Here is a 23,393-nt window from a genome sequence, read left to right as displayed (position 1 = left end):
AGGGCCGAGCTGTATCCATATTTCCTTCCCCTCAGGCCCAGCCTGTTCAGGAACTGGCTTCTCAGCCGCGACAGCCTCAGGCCTGGTAGGGAAGCCCGAGGGGCAGCTGAGGGAAGGGATGATGGTGAAGGAGGAAGACAGTGCTGGGGCCCTCTTTCCACGTGCCCTGCCGCTATTCACTTCGTAGCCCAGTTTTCAATCTTGTTTCCATGACAATGTGTGTCCCTCCCTCCCTCCCTCTTCTTGACACAGGGGAAGTTCTTCAGCTGCAATGACTTATCCAAGATGACAGAGAAGGAGTGCAGGTGGGCTGAACTCTGCTGGCTGAGGGCACGAGGTGGGACAGCCACTGCGTGGGGGACCTTGTGCGAGGAGGACCTGGGGAACCTGAGCCCCTAGGCCCAGGAAGCGTGTTCTAAAGGGTCCTTCCTTGGGAAACTGTGGTGAGGGAGTGCCCAGCAGTGTCCCCTCTGGTCCCCAGTCTACAGGGGATCAGAGGATGTGGGTGGGGAGGGGGCAGCCCAGCCATGCACAGTGGAGTGACTGAGCCTCCCCACCCCAGGGGCTATTACTATGTGTACAAGGATGGGGACCCCACGCAGATGGAGCTGCGCCCCCGCCAGTGGATACACAGCGACTTCCATTTCGACAACGTGCTCTCGGCCATGATGTCACTCTTCACGGTCTCCACCTTTGAGGGATGGCCTCAGTGAGTGAGGGCTGGGGCCTGGGTCCAATGCGGGCATGGTGGGGGCAGTGCCAGAGAGCCATCTTGCCCTTCTGCAGCCCTCACCACTCCGTGCCAGGCCCACGGTAAGCGCTCAACAAACCCACCAGCTGGGAGGGTGTGTGGGACCAGTGTGTTGACCGGCCACCCTAAAGACATCCTGACCTGGGCACTCTGACAGAATGTCCCAGTCCCCCAACAGGTGTAGGCCTCTGTGCCCGTGTGGGGAGCCCTACTGATTGATTAGGGTAGATGGGGCATCCCACGGAAAGGCAGGCCCTTTCCAGGACCTGTCCCAATCTTTTCTGGCATGGTCCTAACTTCCCTCCTGGTGCTTGATCGTTCAGAAAGCTCCCTCGGGTCCCTGTGGCCAGTGAGAGAAAGCCTGTCCTTCCTGGCCTGGCTCTCTGCCTCATCACCCCTGTCCAACCAGTCTCTTCTCTGCCCACCCCAAGGCTGCTTTACCAGGCCATAGACTCATACAAGGAAGACACAGGCCCCGTCTACAACAACCGGGTGGAGATGGCCATCTTCTTCATCATCTACATCATCCTCATTGCCTTCTTCATGATGAACATCTTTGTGGGCTTCGTTATTGTCACCTTCCAGGAGCAGGGGGAGACTGAGTACAAGAACTGTGAACTGGACAAGAACCAGGTGCCTGGGCTGAGGTGGAGAGCGGATTCAGCAGGCCTCCTGCCAGCCTGAGCCCTAGGCTCTGACCAGTGAAGAGTCCTGGGCCCGGGGTTGACCCCAGAACCTCCATTTCGTGCCCAGACCCAGCCTGCATACACTCTACCCCATCCCCAACCCATCCCCAACATGAAGCAATACAAGTTGGTGTTGTGGGAGTCTTCTCGTGGAACCCTCGCGATGCCCAGAGAAGGCTAGTCCTTCAGGGCCCCTGGGTGGGGCTACAGCCATGTTAGAAATGGGCCGGGATAACTCAAGGGGAACCCACAGGCCCACTGGGACTCGTCCCCTAAACAGTCCCGCAGAGCCCGTCAGCCACGAGTTCCTGGCCACAGCTGCTCCTGGCTGACCAGAATGCAGGGTTCCCTCCAGCCCATGCATGTGAGTGTGAGAGCAAGGGAGGGGCCGTCAGTGCTGACCTGCCCTGTGGTGTTGTGTCTCAGCGCCAGTGTGTGCAATATGCCCTGAAGGCCCGCCCACTGAGGTGCTACATCCCCAAAAACCCATACCAGTACCGGGTGTGGTATGTCGTCACCTCCTCCTACTTTGAGTACCTGATGTTTGCCCTCATCATGCTCAACACCATCTGCCTGGGCATGCAGGTAAGGGCGCCCCCAGGAGATAAGGGCCGGATGCACTGGGGCCAGGGGCGGGGCAGGTGGGCGGGGCAAGGTTCCCGTCTCCTTCCCCCAGTATACTTTTCCTGGCACCTCCTATGTGCCAGGCACTGTGTGGTGAGGTACTGCGGGGGATAGAGAAGTTCCCTGGGCCCAGGCCTGGTTGCCAGGCACCCAGTAGTTTATTAAGAAGGCATTCAGACATACAAATAGCTGCACAAATCTGCAAACAGGAGATAGCTGTGCAGAAGCACACGGCAGCGTGGGAAGTAGGAAGTGCCTTCTCAGTTTATCTTCGGCTGTTGCAAATCTGCATGATTGAGTTGGCTGGAATCTTGGCTGCAGTCTCAAGAAAAATGGCTTTGATATTCACAGAACAGGTGTCTCTTAGGAGTTGAGCGTACTTTATAGACAATATCACAATCAGCAGCATCGTTAGCAAACCTTAATTAAGCATCAGATCCCTTAAGCCCCGTATAAATAGAATTGCACAGCTAGGCTTCCTGGCCCTAGGCAGACACATCCAACAACAAGACTCGCATTGCCAGGTGATGAGGACATGGAAAGTGAATCACTGGGCCAGCAGGGCCAGGTCATACAGAGGATCGTGAGCAATGGCTTAAGTTTGGGCTGAGCTGGGCAGCAGAATTAGGCAGTCTGGCGAAGACAGGGTGGGGTGGGGGCAGCCCCCAGATCCTTCTGAACTACCTGGGGGGGGTGGTTATGGAAGAAGCGGGAGTTCATCAACTTTCCAAAAAGACCACGAGGTTCCTGGCAGGTTGTATAAGGAAACAGAATTAAGGAGCATCACAGTGCTGGGTCAAGGGGGCTAAGGTTCTTGCTCTGACTGCTTCACCATCCCGGGGGACAGTGTGCACGAGTGTCAGCCTGGTGAGCTCGGTGGCCCACCTGTACACCCGTAGCTGGTGATAATGCCAGCTCTGGAATCAGCATTCTTCTCTCCCAGTTCTGTGCCCAGATGACTAGATGGAACCTGTCACAGAGTCCTGCTGAGGGGCCTCCCCTCCTGGTCATCCCATAACAGATCTGGAAATAAGCTCTGACCTTGCAGTCCCACGCGTAGACCAGCCTGCTCAGCAGGACCTCTCCTCCTCCTCCTCTTGCTGTCTCTTTGGGGAGAGGGGGATCCATTAGACTTGGTGGGGATTGCCAAAACAGGCACCTGGGTTTTGGAGATTTCAAAAAAGTGGGCAGGAAGCCTGAGGAAGAGGTTTGGGAGCTGCCTGGGAAGAGAATGGGGCTCTGGGATGCAACCTGCGGGGTAGGGCCACTGGGCCCTTCCAGCCCCCTCTCCTGTGCCTCTCCACAGCACTACAACCAGTCAGAGGAGATGAACCACATCTCAGACATCCTCAACGTGGCCTTCACCATCATCTTCACCCTGGAGATGGTCCTCAAGCTCATGGCGTTCAAGGCCAGGGTGAGTGCTGGGGCACAGGACAAGATGAGCAGATGGCACCTGACAGGACAGGTCACTTCTCGTGCGCCCCCACCCCAGTCTCATTCTCCTGAAAGCCCCTTCATCCAGCACTTCTGGTGCCGCCCTGCTCACCCCTTTGCTTACTTCCACCTTTAGACACAAGGCATAAGGCGTGCAAGATATTCAGGCTGCCAGAACTGGCTGATGACCGAATAGATGTTGGCTGCCTCTTCCCCAAGCCCTTTGTTGAACCTGCCTTATGTTCCCTGCCTGCCCTTAGGCTTCTGAAGGGGGAGTATCTCACTGTGTCTTTGGTTCCCCAGTCCCACTCCCACCTGGCCAAGCCCAGCCAAGCCCAGCCACACTCTGAAAGGTCTGCACTAGCGAGCTCCAGACATGGCTTCAAAGCTGGGGAGGATGAAGGAGTTCCCCATCCGGATCAGGATCCCAGATCCTGAGTTCTCAACCATTCTGTCCCTCCTCTCTGACCACCTTATGCTCTGGAGGAAGGGAACTACAGAGCCCAAGGGAGAGGGGTACTGGAGTGGGTGGGCACACAGGAGCACTAGTGGAAAGTGGGGCCACGCGCGCCCCACCTTGGCCTGGCTTGGCCATTCTGCATTACCTTGGACGGGGACCATCACCTTCTACTGGCCACCAAAACTCCTTCCCCCTGGAGCTCACCCCCTGGTTCTCCCATTGCTGTCCTTCCCAGGGCTATTTTGGAGACCCCTGGAATGTGTTTGACTTCTTGATTGTCATCGGCAGCATCATCGATGTCATTCTCAGTGAAATCGACGTGAGTATCAGGCAAACAGAGCCATCCCCGGGGTGGGGTGCAAGCACTTGTGCAGTCCATAGACATTTGTGGGGTGCCTGCTGTGTGTGCAGCATGGCGCCCCGGGGGTCTACAGAGTTGGAAATGACAGGCGTCACAGCCTACAGAGCAGACGGATAACTCAGATTCTAGGCAGCCATCGTGAACGCACCAGGCTGTCCAAGGCAAGAGCTGTTATGAAAGGGAAAAGGTCTCCTCTGGGTGGAGCGGTCAGGGAAGGCTTCGCGGAGGTGGTACAAGCTGAAGATGGGTCCTGAAGGAAAGCGAGCTGGTGACCGGAGGTGGAGAGAAGAGCAAACACCACAGGCAGAGCTGCTGTAGGGGAGGCACAGAGTAGGAAATGAATGATAGAAGATTCGGGGCACACCCAGAGGTCCGGTTTAGCAGAAGCACATGACTATGCAGAAGAGGGACGAGGCGGGGGGGTGGGGGGGGACGGGTAGGGATGGCTGGAGAGGTAAGCAGTGGCGAGGGGGCCTTGAACTTTATGTAGCAGACAATGGGAAGTTACCAGAGGGTTTGGAACAAAGCAGTAGAAGGACTAAAGCTGTTATGGAGGAAGTTATTTATTTAGTCTGCAAATACTTATCGAGTACCTCCCACCCATGCTAGAGATAGAGCAATAAACAAGAACACGGAGGCCAACAGACGATAAAAATTCTCTAACATGGCAGATATGCTCAGCGTGTGTTATAAAGAAAAATAAACCAGGGTGAAAACTTACTGGAAGGGAATGAAGGGTTGGTGCCAAGATGGTATCTGAGTGACAACCTGAACAAAGCAAGGGGGTAAGCCGTGCAGGTATTGGCACAGAGTGTTGTAGGGAGAAAAACAAGTGAGTGCAAAGGCCCTGAGGTTGAGGAATAGGAGGAGGCCCTTGTAGCTGGAGTGGAGAAAGATAGAGATGAGGTCAGAGACAGAGGGCAGGTGCCAGATCCCTTAGGCCCTTGAAGGCCATGGTTATGATCCTGGGTTTTATTCTAAGAGAGATGAGAGCCCTTTGGAGGGCTTAAACCTGGTCTGACTTTAGTTCTAAAGGATCCCTCTGGCTGCTGTGTTGACAGAAGGCTGTGGGGGACACAGGGCTGGCCCAGGGAGAGCCGCCAGGAGGGTGTTGTGATAACCAGGTGAGAGGTGATGGTGGCTAGGGGGCTAGCTGTGGACGTGGTGAGAACTGGACACATCCTATTTATTTGGGAGCTTGAGCTGACAGAATTTGCAGCTGGCCTTGATTTAGAGTGAGAGAGAGAGAGAGAGAGAAACAAATCGAGGGTGACTACCAGGATTTTTGTCCAAGCAGTTGAGCTTCCATTTACTGAGATGCAGAAACTGCTGCAAAGCAGGTGTGGGGCAGAAGCCAAAATTTCTGTTTTAGACACGATAATTTAGGATGCTTATGAGGCATCTGGAAGGAGATACCCAGTAGGCTGGGATTTATGAGTCTGGAGCTCAGAGGCTAGGGCGGGTTGGAGGTATAAATTTGAAGATGGTATTTAAAGTTGTGGGGATGGACGAGATCTGCGGAGAAGGGAGAAGGTATTTAGAGAGAAGGGATCCGGAGGCTGAGCCCTGGAATGCTCCCGTGTTTAGTGATTGGAGAGACGAGGAGGAACCAGCAAACAGACTAAGAAAGAATTGGCCTCTGAGGCAGGGGAACCAAAAGAGAGTGATGTCCTGAGATCAAGGAGAACAGAAAAGTCAAGGAAGATAAGAGCTGAGAATTGACTTGATTTTTGGCAACGGGGACCTTGGCAGGAGCAGTTTCACTAGAATTATGGGGAAGAATGCCTGGTTGCGGTGGGCTGGGAAGGGAGAGCAAAGAATGGAACAATTCCTTTGAGGTGTTTTGCTACGGAGAGAAATAGGAGTTAGAGAAAAATGTGGAGCCAAGGAGAGTTTCCTTGAAAATGGGAGAAGGGGCATCTGGGTGGCTCAGTCAGTCGGGCCTCTGACTCCTGATTTTGGCTCAGGTCACGATCTCATAGTTCATGGGGTTGAGCCCTGCATTGGGCTCTGCGCTGACGACCTGGAGCCTGCTTGGGATTCTCTGTCACCCTCTCTCTCTCTGCCTCTCTCCTGCTCTCTCTCAAAATAAATAAACTGGAAGAAAACAGGAACAAAAACAAGAAAAATGGGAGCATATCCTCAGGCTTTGCAAATATCTGGTAGTAAGGAGGTAACTACTGGAGCAAAGTCTTTGAATAAATGAAAGGGCTTAAGACCCGGTGTCCCAGGGGAGAAGCTGGATTTCAGAAAGCTGTAGTTCGTCCATAGTAGAAAGAGGGTGTGCAAAGCAAACGGGCATAAAGCAATGAGAGTCAGGGCTCAGATGGCAGGAGAGGAACAGAAAAGCTCAGAGGCAGCAGGATTTGGTGAATGTGACCCTGTGGCCATGGGAAGGAAGGAACCCAAGGTGGCTCAGCACCTCCTGAAGAGAAGGACTTGGGGTGATGCACTCACCATGATTCTGTTCTGGTGCTGTGGGTTTGGATGCTGGGTACACAAGTGGAAACGGGTGGCAAGTCATTGGAAATGCAGGAGAGGAGCCGAGTGTCACTCTGCGTCTGGCACATGGTGGCAGCTCCATCAACATGGGCTGGTCCCAGATGCATGGAGGTGACGGTTCAAGCCTCGGGTGGGATGAGCCAGCTGCGAAGGAGTTGAGATCCTGCAGAATTGAAGCCAGCAAGGCCACAGGGTTTGTGATTGGAAGCCATCCATGAGCAGGGTGACAGACTGGCACACTGTGGGGCTGAAACCAGTTAAAAGGATGGAGCAGTGACCAGAAAGTGATAAGAAGAAAAAAAACCCAAAAAACATCAAGCAGCTGTGAGTACAGGAAACAGTTTCTGCCAGGAGGTTAGGTGAGGTAGTTACTGGAAAGTGGATGTTGATTAATACAGGGAAAGGGAGACCATAGACGGAGCGAGTACAGAGGGGAAATTCACAACATGTGAGAGAAGAGATTGTTGAGGAAGGGATTAGAGTTTCGGAGGCGACGGGAAAGGACACGAGTCAGAAGACTGGAAGAGGAAGAGTGTAAGCAGAGGTGGCAAGAATCACGAAGGGTGCAAGGGAGCAGGGGGGTGGGGCGGAGGGAAGAGGGCGTTCATCCTGGGCAGTCACAGGCGTGTCGGAAGCAGCAGGCAGAATCCTCCGCTGGAAGTGAGGACAGGACAGCGGGTGTGAGTGCAGGAACTGACCCTTGAGGAATAGCCAATGTGATGAGTCCATCTGCAGGAAGAACGACGGGGTCTCGGGTGGGCCTAGTGAGCTCAGTTTCACCCTGGAGTAATGCTCGAGGAAAGGGACCAGACCCCTGATGTGGTCTCGAGGGCTGGCACATTGGGTAGAGGGTCTCAGCGCAAGCAAGGGCGCTATAGAAATGGCAGGACAAACGTCCAGGCTGAGTGGGGAGGCAGATGGCTGAGGGTCACTGCAGGGTGAAAGAGGGGAGCAGGGGACAGGGAAGAGGAGATCCAGGAATCAGAGACAGAACTCAAAAGACGGCTTCCCTCTGGGCAGAGTGCCTGCGGAGGAGTATCCTAGGAAGGATGTGGAGAACACTCGGCCTTCTGAGCCACCCTAACCGTGGCCATAGTGCGATTCTGCTCAGAGGTGGCCGGTTTGGCCATGGAGGTGCCCAGCTGGGGACTAGCCCCAAAGCCAGGAGCCTTACCCATGCGTAGGGCTTCTTAACTTTCCGCTGCCTGATGATAAGCACTTTACGGTCTGCCAGCCCAGGGGTGAATCCTATGGAGAGGTGGGGGAGAGGGCTGGCACTAAAGACACCCGAGAGGGGGCGGGGAGTGGGGGAGCAGCTGAGGAAGAGTCTGGAGCCTGTGAGGAAGGAGCCCTCAGCCTGAGATTCCTTTAGGCTGAAGCCCTGGCAGGAACAGCACTTTCTGGGGACTTGGCTGCCTCGCTGTCTGGGGGAGGGCTTGGCCTGGGAATCCTGTTCACTCCCGTGTGCAGAAAGACAATGACAGAGCTCTACTCAGATCCTGAGGGGGTGGGGCAGACTAAGGGCTGGATAGGTCCTGGGCAAAATCAGTGTGTGTGTGTGTGTGTGTGTGTGTGTGTGTGTGTGTGTGTGTGTGCGCGCGCGCGCGTGTGTGTTTGTGCGTGCGCGCCTGAGTGTGCATGCATAGGTGGGTAGGTGGGTGTTGTAGATTTCCATCCATTTTGGGTTTCCACTGGGAAATAGCATCCCAAAGGCCTCATGGTTTGATTCTCACCAGCAAAATTAGAAGAGAGAACCCCAAACAGCCAAAATAAACAGCCTGAGATCTGTGTAGAGGAAGCCTGGATAAATCAAAACAGTTTCTTTGGTGGTGGAGGGCCCAGAGGGCATCGGTCATTATTGGATTTTTAGGAGCAGATGTACTAATAATGTTTCCCTGAAGTCATGTTAAGACTTCAAATTTGAATGTTGATTTGCATTCTTGACCTACAAACCGGGGAGCAGACTAGGGCAACCCTGCCTGTTAGAACTTTCTGTAACGATAGAAATCTTCTGTTCTGTCCAGTCCGGTAGCCACTAGCCATTCGTGTCTGTGCGTCTGGTGGTCACTTGAAATGTGGCTAGTACAACCGAGGAGATGAATTTCTAATTTTATTTAATTTTCACTGTAATTCAGATAGCCACATGTGCTTAGTAGCTACCATATTGGTGGTATGGGTCTAGAACACTGGTTCTCATCCTTGGCTGCATATTAGAATCACCTGGGATGCAGTTTAAACCCCTGGAGCCAGGCCCATCCCCTAGAAGCAGACTTAATTGGCTTGGGTGGGAACCCAGCAAAGGAATAAATTAAGTTCTCCAGCTTATTCTGATGTGCAGCCAGGATTGAGAACCAGTGGTCCAGGGAAAAGCTGCCCAAGAGAATGTTGCTTGCTGGGGAAACCAGTATACTGGGAACCAGTCCACCCAGAAATAATTGCAAGATGAAACAAGGACTTCCCCTGTCCCACAACTCCGGGACAAAGGTTTCTCCTGAAAGGTGGCCTAAGAGAGAAGTTTAGAGTAAACAGGAGAAAATGCGGCTCTCACACATGCAACTCCTGGCCCCTATGATGGAGGCCTCGGCCCCGCTCCCGGGTCCGGGGCAGAGAAGCAGCTGCGGTGGGGGTCTCAGACTCCCCCAGAGGGCCTTAGCCCCTGGAGGATGGGACTTCCATAAGGGCCTCAGTGGCACAAGGGAGCCTTGCTGGACCCGGGGAGAAATAGGGGTGTGAGCCCCCTCAGAGTGATGAGCTGGTGTTTCCAGTGTGTCCCCGCAGGGATGGCCCCAGTATCATGTGACCCAGACACACAGGAAGCACCTGAGCCCCTTGTCAGCTGTAGGCACATCCTGGAGATGGGAAGGGACCTGTCCGTGTCTGGTCTTCCCTCCTCTTCTTGCTCCCTTGTCCCCAGCCTGTTGCCTCACTGTTCCCACAGCTTCATCCTCACACCCGCCCACCCCCACCCCTGATTGGCAGCCACTCGGGGTCTTCATCCCCTGCCGCTCTGTCTTTTCTCTCTTTAACTCTTCTGTGTGTCCTTTCTGACAACCTCTCCTCACCTCCCCCCCCCCTTCCCATCGTGTCCCTCCTCCTCTCTCTCTCCTCCCCTTCCCCTCCCCCGGTCTCTTCTCTCCACAGACTTTCCTGGCCTCCAGCGGGGGACTGTATTGCCTGGGTGGAGGCTGCGGGAACGTTGTAATTCCAGGCTGCATGAGCCTGCCCTGCACGCCCGCCGGCTCTCTGCCCTGCAGCTTGCATGCTCGGGCCTGGCCGTGGATTGCATGGGGTGGATCCAGCACTGAGGGCTTCCTTCCCTAGAGCAGGCGCCCTGGAGGGATCGGGTTGGGGGCGGGGGGGAGCGGGGGCTCTGCGGTAGACTGTGCATGGATGTAGTGGCTTTCTCGGAGCCCCGGGAAATGCGGCGAAGGGTCTCTCTGGCTCCCTCTGTCCAGATGGGAACGTCCCGAGAGGACTGTGACTGCTAGCTGGCACAGGACCTTAGTGACCGTTCGCTGGCACGAGGTCTCTGGGGACACAGGAAGCCTGGCAGGGCTCTCCCCTTCCAGAGTTATCCGGGTGTCTAAGGCTAGGCTTGCCTGGCTTAGGACAGCCATGTGCTGAGTGGGGTGGCGATGTTGATTGATGGTGACAGAGCAGCCAAGCTTTAGGGAAACTGCGCTGAAAGGGTCCTCTGCTCCGTGGCAGCTTGAGGAGAAGGTGAGATAAGGCAGGAGGCCCCAGGAGGACAGGCCCGGCCACAGCCTCACCTCCCTGTTGCCCTCTCCTGAGAAGGGGCTTACCACGCTGCTTGGCCCACTCCCTCCTCTCGGCTAAACAAGCCCAAAGCCTTAAGGCTACGGGTGGTCCAGCGGCAGTTCGCAGCAGGGGCCGTGAGGTGGGGGTGGAGCTGCCCCCCCAATCCATGGAAGCCTCCCCAGCACACACACGTTGCCCCTCCCTCCCCCGCCTGCCCCTTACTACCCCTGTGAGGTGCCACCTCCAGACTGACCTCTGGGGCTGCCGGCCCGCAGGACCCAGACGAGAGCGCCCGCATCTCCAGCGCCTTCTTTCGCCTGTTCCGGGTCATGAGGCTGATCAAGCTGCTGAGCCGGGCAGAGGGAGTGCGCACTCTGCTGTGGACGTTCATCAAGTCCTTCCAGGTGCGTGTGCCCAGCCTACCTGGCCAGGGTCCGAGCCAGGTCTGCGTGGGGGCCGTGGTCACTGCACGTACCTGGAGAGGCTGCGAGGGACATCCGTCCAGCCCGGGGGAGAGCCCTGGGGCGACCACGGGGTCCGCAGTGAGCTCGGGGAGGGTAGGGCGTGGAGCCCTGTGCACTGACCCTCCCTCCTCACCCCCAGGCCCTGCCATACGTGGCCCTGCTCATCGTCATGCTCTTCTTCATCTACGCCGTCATCGGCATGCAGGTGAGAGGCAGGTGGGCCCAGGCCAAAGGAGGGATCTTGGCCAAGTGGGAGGGGGCGTCGGTGGACCCCAGAGAGGCCTAATTAGTGTGGAGGTTGGACCCTCCGCCCTCCCTGCATCTTCCATCCTGGCCCCCAGGGGCGTAGCTGTGAGTCTGAGAAAGGAGACTGCACCTTCTCCCCGATGCTGCAGTGCTGGTCAGGTGGGAGCAGTCCGGGAGGGGCCTCGGCATGCAGGTCAACAGCAGGGGCCAGGCTGTGTCTCTCCCAGGCCCTGATAGGCGCTTCAAGTGGTCCCAGTCTACCCTCCAGTGTCCCCTCTCCCCCCCATTCCCCACACTGAGTCCCCAAGTTGGCTTGCTGTTGGAAAAACCAGTCCACTCTTGGGCTTTCCTTGGGCTTGATTGGACGAACTTCACCCAACCTTGAAAATAATCTAACTGATTTGGCCTCGGGTGTGCCGTGGCCTAAAATAAAGGGGATTTGCAGGAGGTTAGGGGTGGAGGAGGGGAGTAGTTCAGGTGGGAGAGGACAGTGGGGCCTGCGCTGAGGGGAAACTGTGACCTAGGTCCCAAGGTTGGAGCCCTTTGTGATTTGCAGATGTTTGGTAAGATCGCCATGGTGGACGGGACCCAAATAAACCGGAACAACAACTTCCAGACCTTCCCACAAGCTGTGTTGCTGCTCTTCAGGTACCAGTCTCCTTCTGTCCCCACCTTGTCCCCACCCTCTGACCTTGGCCTTTGCTTTGCTCTACTCTACGTTGCAGGCAGGGCCGGCTTCCTGACCCTGTGGCTTGAGCAGCCACACAACACAGTGCCCTCACTCAGAAGAGCTAAGGCTCAGGGTGCCTGGGTGGCTCAGTTGGTTAAGCTCCCGACTCTTGATTTCTGCTCAGGTCATGATCTCAGTTCAGGAGATCAAGCCCCATGGGACTCTGTGCCGACAGCTTGGGATTCTCTCTGTGCCCCTCCCCTACTCGTGCTCGCTCTATCTCTCTCTCTCTCTCAAAATAAATAAACTTTTAAAAAAAATTTTTTAAAAAGAAGAAGAAAAAAAGAAGAGCTAAGTCTCTCCTGTCCCTGTTTTGAAATGTTTGATCACTTTTAGAAGTTAGCTGCGCTCACCATTATGCAACCGATGCCATTTTTAAAATCATTTTTGAACAAATGGCCCCACATCTTTGTTTTGCACTGGGCCCCAAAAATGACGTAGCTGGTCTAAGTGGAGTACGGTATATTCCCCTGATCTCATCCCACTGAAACAGGAGACAGAAGTCACATGTCCCTTCAAAAGAGTATGTCACCTTGGCCAGCGCAGGGCTCTCCTGTGTGACCCCCCACCAGGGAGTTGAATCATGGATTGATTTTGCCCCTTTTCTTTAGTTCAGCTCCTACCTATAGTGCTCCTTAAGGGACAGAGCAGTGGGGCCGCGGCACAGAGAGGAAACTGAGGGCTGCCTCACACTGAGCTACTTGGTGAACCCAGGGATCTGAACTGCTTCCTTTGGGTTGGGGGAGCAGCCCTAGTCTGCTCGTCTGTCCATAGTCTGCTCCTGCCAGGCTGCTGGCCTCCTGAGGGGCTGCCCAAGAGTGGCCATGCCTTCGGGGAGCCTGGGTAGGTTAAGCGTCCGACTTCGGCTCAGGTCATGATCTCGTGGTTCGTGAGTTCGAGCCCCATGTCGGGCTGTGTGCTGACAGCTCAGAGCCCAGAGCCCTCTTCGGATTCTGTGTGTGTGTCTCTCTCTGCCCCTCCCCCACTCTTGCTCTGTCTCTCTCTCTCTCTCTCAAAAATAAACATTCAACGAATAAAAAAAAAAAAAGAGTGAAAAGGCCAACAGAAGCCCATCTCTTCCAGGTGTGCGACAGGTGAGGCGTGGCAGGAGATCCTCCTGGCCTGCAGCTACGGCAAGTTGTGTGACCCCGAATCGGATTATGCCCCGGGTGAGGAGTACACGTGTGGCACCAACTTCGCCTACTATTACTTCGTCAGCTTCTACATGCTCTGCGCCTTCCTGGTGAGATGGCGAGGAGGGTGATTTCACAAGGGAATCTGCCCCCCCCCCTTCCCCGTCAGCTTCTGTCTCTTGGGGATTGACCTCAGGGGCACAGGAGGCAGGAGGCTCTGGTTAGATTATTCTGGTTCTGGCCATCCTGCGGGTGGCTTCGTTTTCTGAGGGGTTGCTAAAAGGTTTTTTGTTTCTGTTTTTGTTTTTGTTTTTTACCTTTTTTGGTTACGAATGAATAATCAAAAGAATTTAGTGGGGGCTCTGTCCTAAATAAATAGGGGCTCCCAGTAAAGCCATTTGCCCCTCCCTGTTCCTCCGAAGAGAAAGTGGCCCCGCTGTGAGGAGGCTGGGGCTCTGGAAATAAGGTCCCAGAGGAGGTCCCGAATGGGGTTAGAAACAGAGCACAGATTGTTCTAAGACGCGAGGGCTGCTGTCTGTTCATGTGGAACGCAAAGAGCCAGCAGTATCCATGGGACTGTCGTCTCTTCACTCTATTTTCTTCCCTATATTCGGTCAAAACAGTTGTGTGAGCATCTGTGTGCCCCTGGGCTCAGGGCAGAGGGTAGAAACATGATAAGACCCAGTCTGGCCCTGGAGGAGCTCATTGGGCACCTGGGGAATCCATGTTTGAGCAAGCCTTGCAGTTCAAAGGGACGCCCACTAGACACAGGAAAGGCAAGAGCAGTAATGACGCACGGTCCAGTGAGGGCACAGAGGAGGGGGCTCATCTCTCTGGGGCGGGGGCGAGAGGCCGAGATGGAGGAGCTTGAGCTGGGTTTTAAAGGATCAGCACCAAGAACCCGGGCAGAGGACACTGTCTATGGAGGAGCGCAGAGGTGTGACATAGGTCACTAGTGTTTGGGACGCAGGTCATTCGGAAGGACTGCAGTGAGGGCCCAAGTAGGAAGGAGCTCTGGCCCCCTTACCCAGTGGACATCTCCCAGCCCCCAGCCCCTCCCCATCGTCACCTGCTTTCCCGTGGTGGCAGCCCTTGGTTCTCCTCTTGCAGATCATCAACCTGTTTGTAGCTGTCATCATGGACAACTTTGACTACCTCACCCGGGACTGGTCCATCCTGGGCCCCCATCACCTGGATGAGTTCAAAGCCATTTGGGCAGAGTATGACCCGGAGGCTAAGTGAGTCCAGTCTGTAGATTCTGTGCAGACCCCTCCCTTCACTGTCCACCCCCCCAATCCTAGCCCCTGTCCTTGTGTCCTATAGGGAATCACTCTCCAGTTTAATAAGAATGAATGGACTTCTTCCTTCATTATCTGAGGTCCCAGATCAGAAAATTGGAGTTTCTTAGAGTTAGAAGGGATCCCACAGCCTCTCAGGACAGAAAACCCCTTGACTTTATTGGGAAATGGTCATTCAGCTTCTGCTTGGACACGTCTGAGAGCAGGGAACTCAGTACCTGAGCAGCTCTGGGCTCTGGCTAGCCAAAGTTTTAGTCCACTGACTAACAGCATCCTAGCTTGATTAAAATGCAAAGCCCCGAGCCGTACCCTGGACTGACTGAATCAGAACCTGCATTGCTTATTAACCTGATCCTCAGGGCATTCATACCTATGTTAAATCTTGGGAAGCACTTCTGCTTTATATTCTTTCTTTAAAAAGTTATAATAAGCTCATATTTGATGAGTATTTCCCAAGTGTCATGCATTGTGCTAACCATTGCGTACATTATCTCATTTAATCCTTACAACAACCTATGACACAGGTCTCTAGCTCTCTACCAGTCTCTGGAAGTGAGCTTTCACCTCCAGTGATCCATACCCTCTACTTCTATTAATATAACCCAAGAGCCCCCCAGTCAGCTCAAACAGAACCCAAGGAAGGCTCTGCCGTGGGGAAAATGAGGTCCAGATTCTGGCTCTGGAGATCCCACATCTGAGGGAATTCTGGTCTCAAAAGGATGTCTGCCCAAAAAAAGGACAGCCCATTCCTGGTGGTGGGTAACAGTGAACCCAAACATTGTTTCTTCTTTAAAGCAGGAGCTCAGCTTCAACTTCCTAAACACACTCTGAAAACAGGAAGCACTCCCCTGCCACCTGGCTCTCTTCCCCTTGGCCGTTCTCTGAGCAGGGAGGAGGTCCTGGGTGGAGACGCCTGGTGTACAAGTCTCTGTGTCCTCCTGCAGGGGCAGAATCAAACACCTGGATGTGGTGACCCTGCTGAGACGGATCCAACCCCCTCTGGGCTTTGGGAAGTTCTGCCCACACCGGGTAGCATGTAAGGTAACCAGCGCGACCAGGGAGGGGTGCCCCCTGGGAGAGGAAGAGGCTCCAGTATCAAGGGACAGGGAAGCTGATGAGGGCCTGATTGGATGAGTCATTTTAGAGCAGTCATCTCCTGGGTCCCCAAGTCCCTTCCTGAGGACCTAAAGTGTCTCCCAACTCATCAGTGTCTCCCAACAGTCAACAGTGTCTCCCAACTTACCTTTCCATCCCCTCGTGAAGGGCATCCCGAATCACCTGCACCCCCAGCCTTCATGTCCCATCCCCTCCCGGTCCACAGACCAGGCCAGAATGACCTGCCAAGCTTGGCCTGGTCCCAGCTCAGCAGCCAGCCACTGCCCCTCCCCTCACAGCGGCTGGTGGGCATGAACATGCCCTTGAACAGCGACGGCACGGTCACCTTCAACGCCACTCTCTTCGCCCTGGTCCGCACAGCACTCAAGATCAAGACGGAAGGTGAGAACTTTCTGGCATGCAGCCCCCTCCCTTCTCTCAGAGGATGAGTTTTCTGGTACAGATTCTGCCAGATTCTCAGAGCTAAGGGTTGGAACCAAGAGCCATGAGGAAAAGCAGAAGGAGGACCCCAGGCTGTGCCTCTCAGGGCTTCGAGAGAGCTCAAAAATTCTCTGCAGGGGAAAGGTCACTAAGGATCTCTTCCCACACAGCTATGTCTGAATGGGGCCCAAAAAAAGGCAGTGTTCGTGCAGAGGTGGGGGCTGCCTGTGGTGTGGCTCTGGGGGGAGCAGAGGGGCGCCTCAGGTAGCCCTGGGCTTGCAGCCCACACTCAGCTCCACAGCTGAGTGCCCTGCCGCCAGGAAGCAGACATCATGGGAGCAGGGAAAGGACTTAAGCTGGGGGCTCTTTGGTTCCTGAGCCCTCACTTAGCGCTTGGCTGTATCAGAGCCGTCCCCGAAGGCAATCAGGACCACTGCAGGGATCTGAGACCACCACAGGGAAGGTTTTCTTGGGAGGGCAAGGAGAGGAAGACCAAGAGTGAGAGAAACCACGTTAGGGCAACAGGAAGGTTGCCTGAGAGTCCTTGGAATAGACCAGAGGGCCATGGGGATTTAAAGGATTTTGAGGGGAAAGGGAGAAGACCAGGAGATGACAGACAGACTTCAAAGGGAGCCACTCTGAACACTGGAAGCCAAGGCTTGTGGGGTGTGGAAACATGACTCAAGGGTTGGGCTGCCCCAGGGGGATGGTGATGCCCTCCCCTTCTTGCCAGTGCTCAGCACAGCAGCTGCCAAAACCAAATAGACAAACAAAATCTTGGCCAACATTTGTTGAATGAGGTGTTTGGAGAATTCTAGGTGTCTTTGTCAAGTGCAGTTGACTTGGGCCGTGTGACTTTAGGGCTGCCCCTGCCTGTCCCTTGCTCCCAGGTAACTTTGAGCAGGCCAATGAGGAGCTGAGGGCCATCATCAAGAAGATCTGGAAGAGAACCAGCATGAAGCTCCTGGACCAGGTCATTCCTCCAATAGGAGGTGGGTGCTGCTTTGGGAGACCAGCATCCAGAGGCAGGGAACAAGGGGACTTCTCCAGGAAGCCCTGTGGGAATCTGAGAATGGCCCAGAACCTTCGTAAATACCTTGGAGAGACCCCATGGTGGTAATCAGGGCGGGTACCAACCTTAGGGTGGAACCGCCCACTGGCCAAGTCAGCAAGGAGAGGAGTGTCCTGAAGCGCCCGGTCCTGGCTACACCTGGCTCCCACTCTGAACCTAGTTCAGATTCCTACCCACCTTCAGGACATCGCTTTTGACTCTTCTGCAGATGATGAGGTGACTGTAGGGAAGTTCTACGCCACGTTTCTCATCCAGGAGCACTTCCGGAAGTTCATGAAGCGCCAGGAAGAGTATTATGGGTATCGGCCCAAGAAGGACACTATACAAATCCAGGTAAGCCCAACCTGACCTCCAAGGGACTCCACTGAGCCAGGTCTTCAGGCTCCATGTCCTTGAAGGCCAGTGACAGAGGCAGAGAGGGAAGGAGGGCTCCAGGGTGAGTGAGGAGCCAGGCAGGAGCTCCTCCATCTTTGGGTGACAGACCCAAAGGCAATGGCATTGGTTCAGAAGAGGGATTTGAGTGCTTAAACTGGTCCATTGGCATGCAGAGAAATTTAGAACTTTGTTTCATCTCATCTGTCTTTTATTTCTATTTTTTGGTGTTAATTATAGTGCACACAATTTACAAATTCAAAAATATGTGTGCCTTTGGGCTGTGTGCTCAAAAACTTATTTCAATTGCAATTTTTACTTTAAAACAGTGTCATGATTTTAAAAGTTGTGTGTAAAATACAAACACCTTTTTTATGAACCATTTTAAGTGTAATTCCCAGCATGACATTCCATCAACCCAGAGCATTTTCATATGTATTTCCTGCAAATAAGGGCATTCTCCTACATAATTCTTCTACACAACCACAATGCAACCACCAAAGTCAGGAAATTAACATTGAGACATTATAACCACCAAATCTTCAGGCCCCATGCAAATGTCACCAGCTGTCCCAAGAATGCCTTTATAGTAAAAGGATCCAATCTAGAATCACACATGGCATTTAGTTGTTATATCTCTTTAGACTCTTTCAGCTAGAACAGTTCCTTGGTCTTTCCTTGACAAGACCTTCACGCTTTTGAAGACTACAGGATATCCTTCAGGTTGAGTTCAGGTGATGTTTCTTCATGATAGATTTAGGGATATACATCTTGTACAGCAACGTCACAGAAATGATGCCATGTTCTCACTGCAAGCTATCATGTGACACCAATCTTGATTTGTCCCATGGCTTTAATCAACTTAAAAAACTGTATTAATGGCATATTCAGTAAAAGGAGATCATTTGTCTAAAAGACTCTACTGAGTAAGAAGATTTTTCCAGCTGGAAGCTGGAGAGGATATGAAATCCCCATGAAGTTGGACCATCCCAGAAGTCAGAGCAAGACATAGTGGCCTCATGGAGTCCTGGGACATTGAATGTCCAGGAGAGAGTGGGGCTGGAGCTGGAGCTAGAAATGAGCAAGGCCATGGGAAGCAGTCTGGTCTCCCCCACTAGACTGGAGGGGTCACGGAGCTTCTGTCCCCAGGCCGGACTGAGGACCATTGAGGAAGAGGCAGCCCCAGAGATCCGGCGCACCATCTCAGGAGACCTGACAGCTGAAGAGGAGCTGGAGAGAGCCATGGTGGAGGCTGCGATGGAGGAAGGGATATTCCGGGTATGCGAAGGCCATGACCACCCTGTGTGTCCCAGGCACAGGGAATAGCAACATCCCATAGAAATGAGGGCGAGAAGCCACATAGGAGGGGAATTTGGAAACTGAAGACACCCACAGCCCACATCTCTTGGGACTCAAAATCAGTGACTCAACCTAGTCAGTTATCAAATATAACACGTATTTTCTTCCCTTCCTCTACCAAGCCTCACTCCTTTCCTCAAGTCCCCACAGCCACTATCTCTTAGAATCCCTTCATTGTCAAATGCCCCACCTGCTTCCAGTTACACTGGCCCTCAATTCTTAGCTGTCTAGTGTTTTTTATGACGCTACAGAACTAAAAGGTCCTTAATGACCTTAATGACCTAGTTAAAACCTTCTGGGTTATTCATGAGGAAGTGGTGACCCAAGGAGATTATATGAGATATCCAAGTTAGCAAGTTAGTTAGTTTTAGAGGTGGGACTAGAACCAGTTCTCCAGACTCCCAATCCAGTGCTCTTTCCATGATACCATATTTCCCTATCTGGCTATCTGTGTCTCCTATGTCGTTCCTTAGATGTGTCCTGTCTACCCCATTGTACTGAGAACTCTCTGAAGGCGGGTGGTTTCTTCTCTGCCTTACAGCCCAGTCCATTTCCCTTTGGCCTTATAGGATTTTTCTTCTAATACCATCACTTGTTCCCAGCAAATCATCCCAGTATGGCAGTCCCCATGCACTCTCAGCTCTCATTTCCCTGTCACTGCTCTCAGCCCTTATGCTCTCCTTCTTGACCCTAGAGGACTGGGGCCTGTTTGGCCAGGTGGACAACTTCATGGAAAGGACCAACTCCCTGCCCCCTGTGATGGCCAACCAGAGACCCCTCCAGTTTGCTGAGATAGAGATGGAAGAGCTGGAATCACCCGTCTTCTTGGAGGATTTCCCTCAAGATCCACGCACCAACCCTCTTGCTCATGCCAACACCAATAATGCCAATGCCAATGTTGCCTGTGACAACAGCAGCCATAGCAACAGCCAGCTATTTTCCAGGTAGTGGCAGTCACTGCCAGCTTTGGGTGTAAGGGTACTGGGGTAGGACTGGGAAGACATGGTTAGTGGGTTCCAGGATTTTCCGGAGAGGGGACACCCTGAAACATATAGGTTGTCCTCCGCTTGCCTTGGTGTCCTTTGGGATCCATCCTCCCCCTTAATGCAAGAGGCAGGCCCAGACTGCAGAGACTCCTTTGGCCAGCAGAGGGCAGCCTCATGTCAGCGTTGGCACAAACGTTGCGTGGTTCCTTTATTCCATCACCTACGGCAGGTCTAGGAGCTGAGACCTACTGAACGTATTAGATTAGAAAGAGAGCTTACTACAACTGTGGAAAGTTAAAGTTTATTTGTAGGATTTGGGTTCCAGGGATATCTCACTGCTGTTTGGGCCCCCTCTCTTTCACCCTGAGCTGTCGACCAGATATAATCCGTGATTACATAAATCTCATGAAAAAACAGCGGGATGAAGTCGGGGAGCTTCTCAGAAATCAACCTGCGGGCTGAGGTCCAAGCAGACCTTCCCTTATAGATAGGAGGCCGCGTGATTAGAGGTACCTTAGACCTGGAAAGGCTGAGTTGCACACCCTCAGTAATGGGCAGGACAGGGCAGAAGCCCCGTGAGCAGGTGTTTCCCATGGCCAGAGCTGCCTACACGCCCTTGCATTCAGAGACCCTTTGAATTCAGCCCTCAAGCCTTGAGAGGCACCTGCACCTTGGGTCACCATGGTGTTAGGTGTTCTGGGAATACAGAAGCACCAGACCTGGGCCCTGCCCTGAAAGGATTGTAGTCTTCTTGGGAGATGTGTCACGGGACCTGATAGTGACCGAATAATCACAAAGAGCAGGTGTGCTGAGAATGCAGGCATATTGATCACCATGGGCTGGAAAGGCCTAGATTTGAGCTAAACAACGTTCCTCGGCCTCCACCGAGCATCAGAAACACCAAGGAGCTTTCAAAATTGCAGTTCCTGGGCCTCACCGCAAACTCTGGGGATGGGACATGGCCACTACTAGTCTTTAAAGCTCCCCAGGTGATCCAGTGTACCACCAAGGTTGAGAACCAGTGTCCTGGAGGTTGTGAGGCTGGGCTGAGCCTCGGAAGATGAACAGAATGTGGAAAGGGTAGAGGGAAGGGCATGTCTGACAGCAGGGACCATTGAACAAAGGAGAGGAGTGGGGGATGTATTTGGCCCATTTCTCTTAGAGAGCCAGGACTGGCTGGGCACAGAGCAGTGGGAGCACCAGCCCTGGAGTCCAGGCTGCACACGATGATGGGTCCAGATCCTGAGGGAAAAGGACGTTTGGGGCCATAGAGGGGCAGGATGGCGGGAGAACCAGCAGCCTGCCTTGCTTCCCTATCACCAGCCTTGCTTCCATTTCAGCATCCGCTATGAAAGGGAGTTCCCTGGAGAGACAGAGACGCCTGCTGCCAGAGGAGGAGCCTTTGGCCAGCCCCGAAGCGTCCTGGGTCAGTCTTTTCTGTGCACCCTAGAAGCTGAGCCTTCTCCCAGAGAGGCCTGGGGAGCCTCGCTCGTTCCTTACGCTTGGGGAATCTGGCTGGGAGGGCTGGCTTGGGAGCCTGCTGCGGTGGGATCAGCTGGGCCTGGGACAGAAGAGCAGTCAGGGCCAGCTCCTGATCCAGGCGGAGGTCAAGGGTGTCATGTAGGTCACCGAGTGAGGTGGGAAGGGGGCATGCCTGGAAACTCACACCCACTCGCCCGAAGGGCAGCTCCTGAACGACTGACCCCTTGGCTCTGGGGCCCTTCGGCAGATGGTCTGGCAATCTCCCGGCAGGTCCTAGACTGCTGTGTGTGACAGCAAGAGCCCTGAGGATGCTGGAGTTCAAGGGAGATGAGGGCACTTGCCTTGCTCCATGGTGTGTAAACACACACACACACACACACACGCACACGCACACACACACACACACACACACTTCTGCATGCAAACACACGTGGACACACTGAGAAACAGCTTGACCAGAGCTGGTCAAACTCTGGCCCTGATTCCCCCTCCCAAACCCACAAGCACAAAGACCAGGACAAGTACAAGGGCAACGGGACAACACAGGGTCCTGCCTGGCCTGGAGTTGTTTGGGCCTCAGCCTACATCCACCTCTAGGACCCCTTCCACAGCCCCACGGGTCTCAGAGAGCTCTCAGAGTTTGGATGCCTGGCCAGGCAGAGCTCTGTTGACTCAGGCCCCTCTTGCCTTTGCCCTGTCTTGCCCACAGGAGCCCACAGCAAATCCTGTGTGGAAAAGTTAAAAGGACAGCTGACCCAGAGAGAAATGCCCGGGGCCCAGGCATCTCCTACCCTCTGCCAGGTAATAGGGCACAGGCCTGGGAAGAAACTCTATGCATAGGAAGGGTGTGGTGGTAATTTGTCCATTAATAACAGAAAGGACCGGACTCCTGGGTCCTCCCTTTTCTGTGAGTCTTGGCTGAGGCTCCCTAGGGCTAGAGTTTCACCGGATCCCAGTGGGCTCCAGCATCCCTGTTGGGGTCTTTGCTTTTGTGCTTTTGGAACAGCGCGCCGGCGCAGAGCCTCCCCTGCCTGGGGAGAGGAGGGACCCCGCCCCGGGGCCTGAGGAAGCATCCCACCACGGTAGGACCAAGGAGAGTAGTTCCAGGTGCCAGACTCCAGCGACAGCCCGGCTGATACAGGAGGTGAGATGGGGGCTGGGACAGAGCAGTGGGCTGCGTTCGGGGGTGGCCCTGTGATGTCCTCGGGTAGAGAGAGGGTAGAGCCAACAGAGGCAGACCCCTGAGGCAGCTCCCCAGGAGATCACACCCAGCCTTCTCTCTTCCCTGCAGGCTCTGGTTCGAGGAGGCCTGGACACCTTGGCGGCTGATGCTGACTTTGTCACGGTGACAGGCCGGGCCCTGGCAGATGCCTGCCAGATGGAACCAGAGGATGTGGAGGTGGCAGCAACAGAGCTACTGAAAAGACAAGAGTCCCCAGAGGGCATGGCCAGTGCCCAGGGACGCTTGAGACTCAGGTCCTCGCTGGGGAGCCTTGACCAGCATCAGGGCTCCCAGGAGACCCTGATCCCCCGCAGGCTGTGAGGTTCCGCACAGCAGCAGCATGGGCTTAGAGCTAGCATGACCAACGGTGAGGGAGGGGTGGCTGGGGCCGAGAAGGGTTAGCCCACCACGGCAGCCCCTCTCTCTCTCAGCAGCTGAATGGATGGGCCGAGTAGGGGTGGTCAGGAACGACCGGAAGACACGTCCGGAAGAAGTAGATTGACAGGCCCTTCTCCTCACTGGCAAGAGGCATGGTTGGATGGAGCTTCTAATGTCTTTCAAATAGGCCCAGTCAGTGCCAGTGTCTGTCTGGCATAAGGCCACTCCCACCAGCAGGACATTAAAGTCTCCAGGCCTATGCCATTGGCCCCTGGCCCCTGCCTGTCTCCTGTTTTGGAAACTTCTACACTCACTCATCCGTCTTCCCCACCCCATTTCCCAGGAACCCCGCGCACAGGCTCGGGAGCCTGGGCCCAGGAGAACAGAGGGGCTCTCTGGGCAGCTATCCTGCATGCAGCAGAGAGGGGCTCATCGTGGAGAACGTGGATTCTCCTAGAAGTGCATGGCCAGTTCCACTGACCGGGGCCGCGTCGCCGCAGGAGGGCCTGGTGGCCTTAGAAGCAATGGCCCTACA

The 23,393-nt window shown here is 54.3% G+C and overlaps 1 protein-coding gene across 1 annotated transcript in view; it reads left to right on the top strand.

Moving 5' to 3' along the window:
* CACNA1S (calcium voltage-gated channel subunit alpha1 S) overlaps positions 1-23,117 on the top strand; it is a 64,995-nt gene extending 41,878 nt beyond the window's left edge. The window contains exons 23-44 of the mRNA XM_042976391.1: positions 253-305; positions 563-709; positions 1,183-1,384; positions 1,864-2,022; positions 3,368-3,478; positions 4,194-4,277; positions 9,963-10,019; positions 10,856-10,984; positions 11,184-11,249; positions 11,847-11,938; positions 13,104-13,263; positions 14,264-14,391; positions 15,396-15,492; positions 15,846-15,948; positions 16,878-16,979; positions 17,268-17,392; positions 18,581-18,709; positions 19,487-19,734; positions 21,117-21,202; positions 21,968-22,059; positions 22,265-22,402; positions 22,550-23,117. Coding sequence (XP_042832325.1) covers positions 253-305; positions 563-709; positions 1,183-1,384; positions 1,864-2,022; positions 3,368-3,478; positions 4,194-4,277; positions 9,963-10,019; positions 10,856-10,984; positions 11,184-11,249; positions 11,847-11,938; positions 13,104-13,263; positions 14,264-14,391; positions 15,396-15,492; positions 15,846-15,948; positions 16,878-16,979; positions 17,268-17,392; positions 18,581-18,709; positions 19,487-19,734; positions 21,117-21,202; positions 21,968-22,059; positions 22,265-22,402; positions 22,550-22,801 — 2,760 coding nt within the window. The 3' untranslated portion in view covers positions 22,802-23,117. The remainder of the gene's footprint in view (positions 1-252; positions 306-562; positions 710-1,182; positions 1,385-1,863; positions 2,023-3,367; positions 3,479-4,193; positions 4,278-9,962; positions 10,020-10,855; positions 10,985-11,183; positions 11,250-11,846; positions 11,939-13,103; positions 13,264-14,263; positions 14,392-15,395; positions 15,493-15,845; positions 15,949-16,877; positions 16,980-17,267; positions 17,393-18,580; positions 18,710-19,486; positions 19,735-21,116; positions 21,203-21,967; positions 22,060-22,264; positions 22,403-22,549) is intronic.
* The last annotated feature ends 276 nt before the right edge of the window (positions 23,118-23,393 follow it).

The sequence above is a fragment of the Panthera tigris genome, chromosome F3 (assembly GCF_018350195.1).
Source record: "Panthera tigris isolate Pti1 chromosome F3, P.tigris_Pti1_mat1.1, whole genome shotgun sequence".
NCBI classification, from domain to species: Eukaryota; Metazoa; Chordata; class Mammalia; order Carnivora; family Felidae; genus Panthera; species Panthera tigris.
Note: the sequence above shows the minus strand (reverse complement) of the source record. Positions and strands in the feature narration are given on the sequence as shown.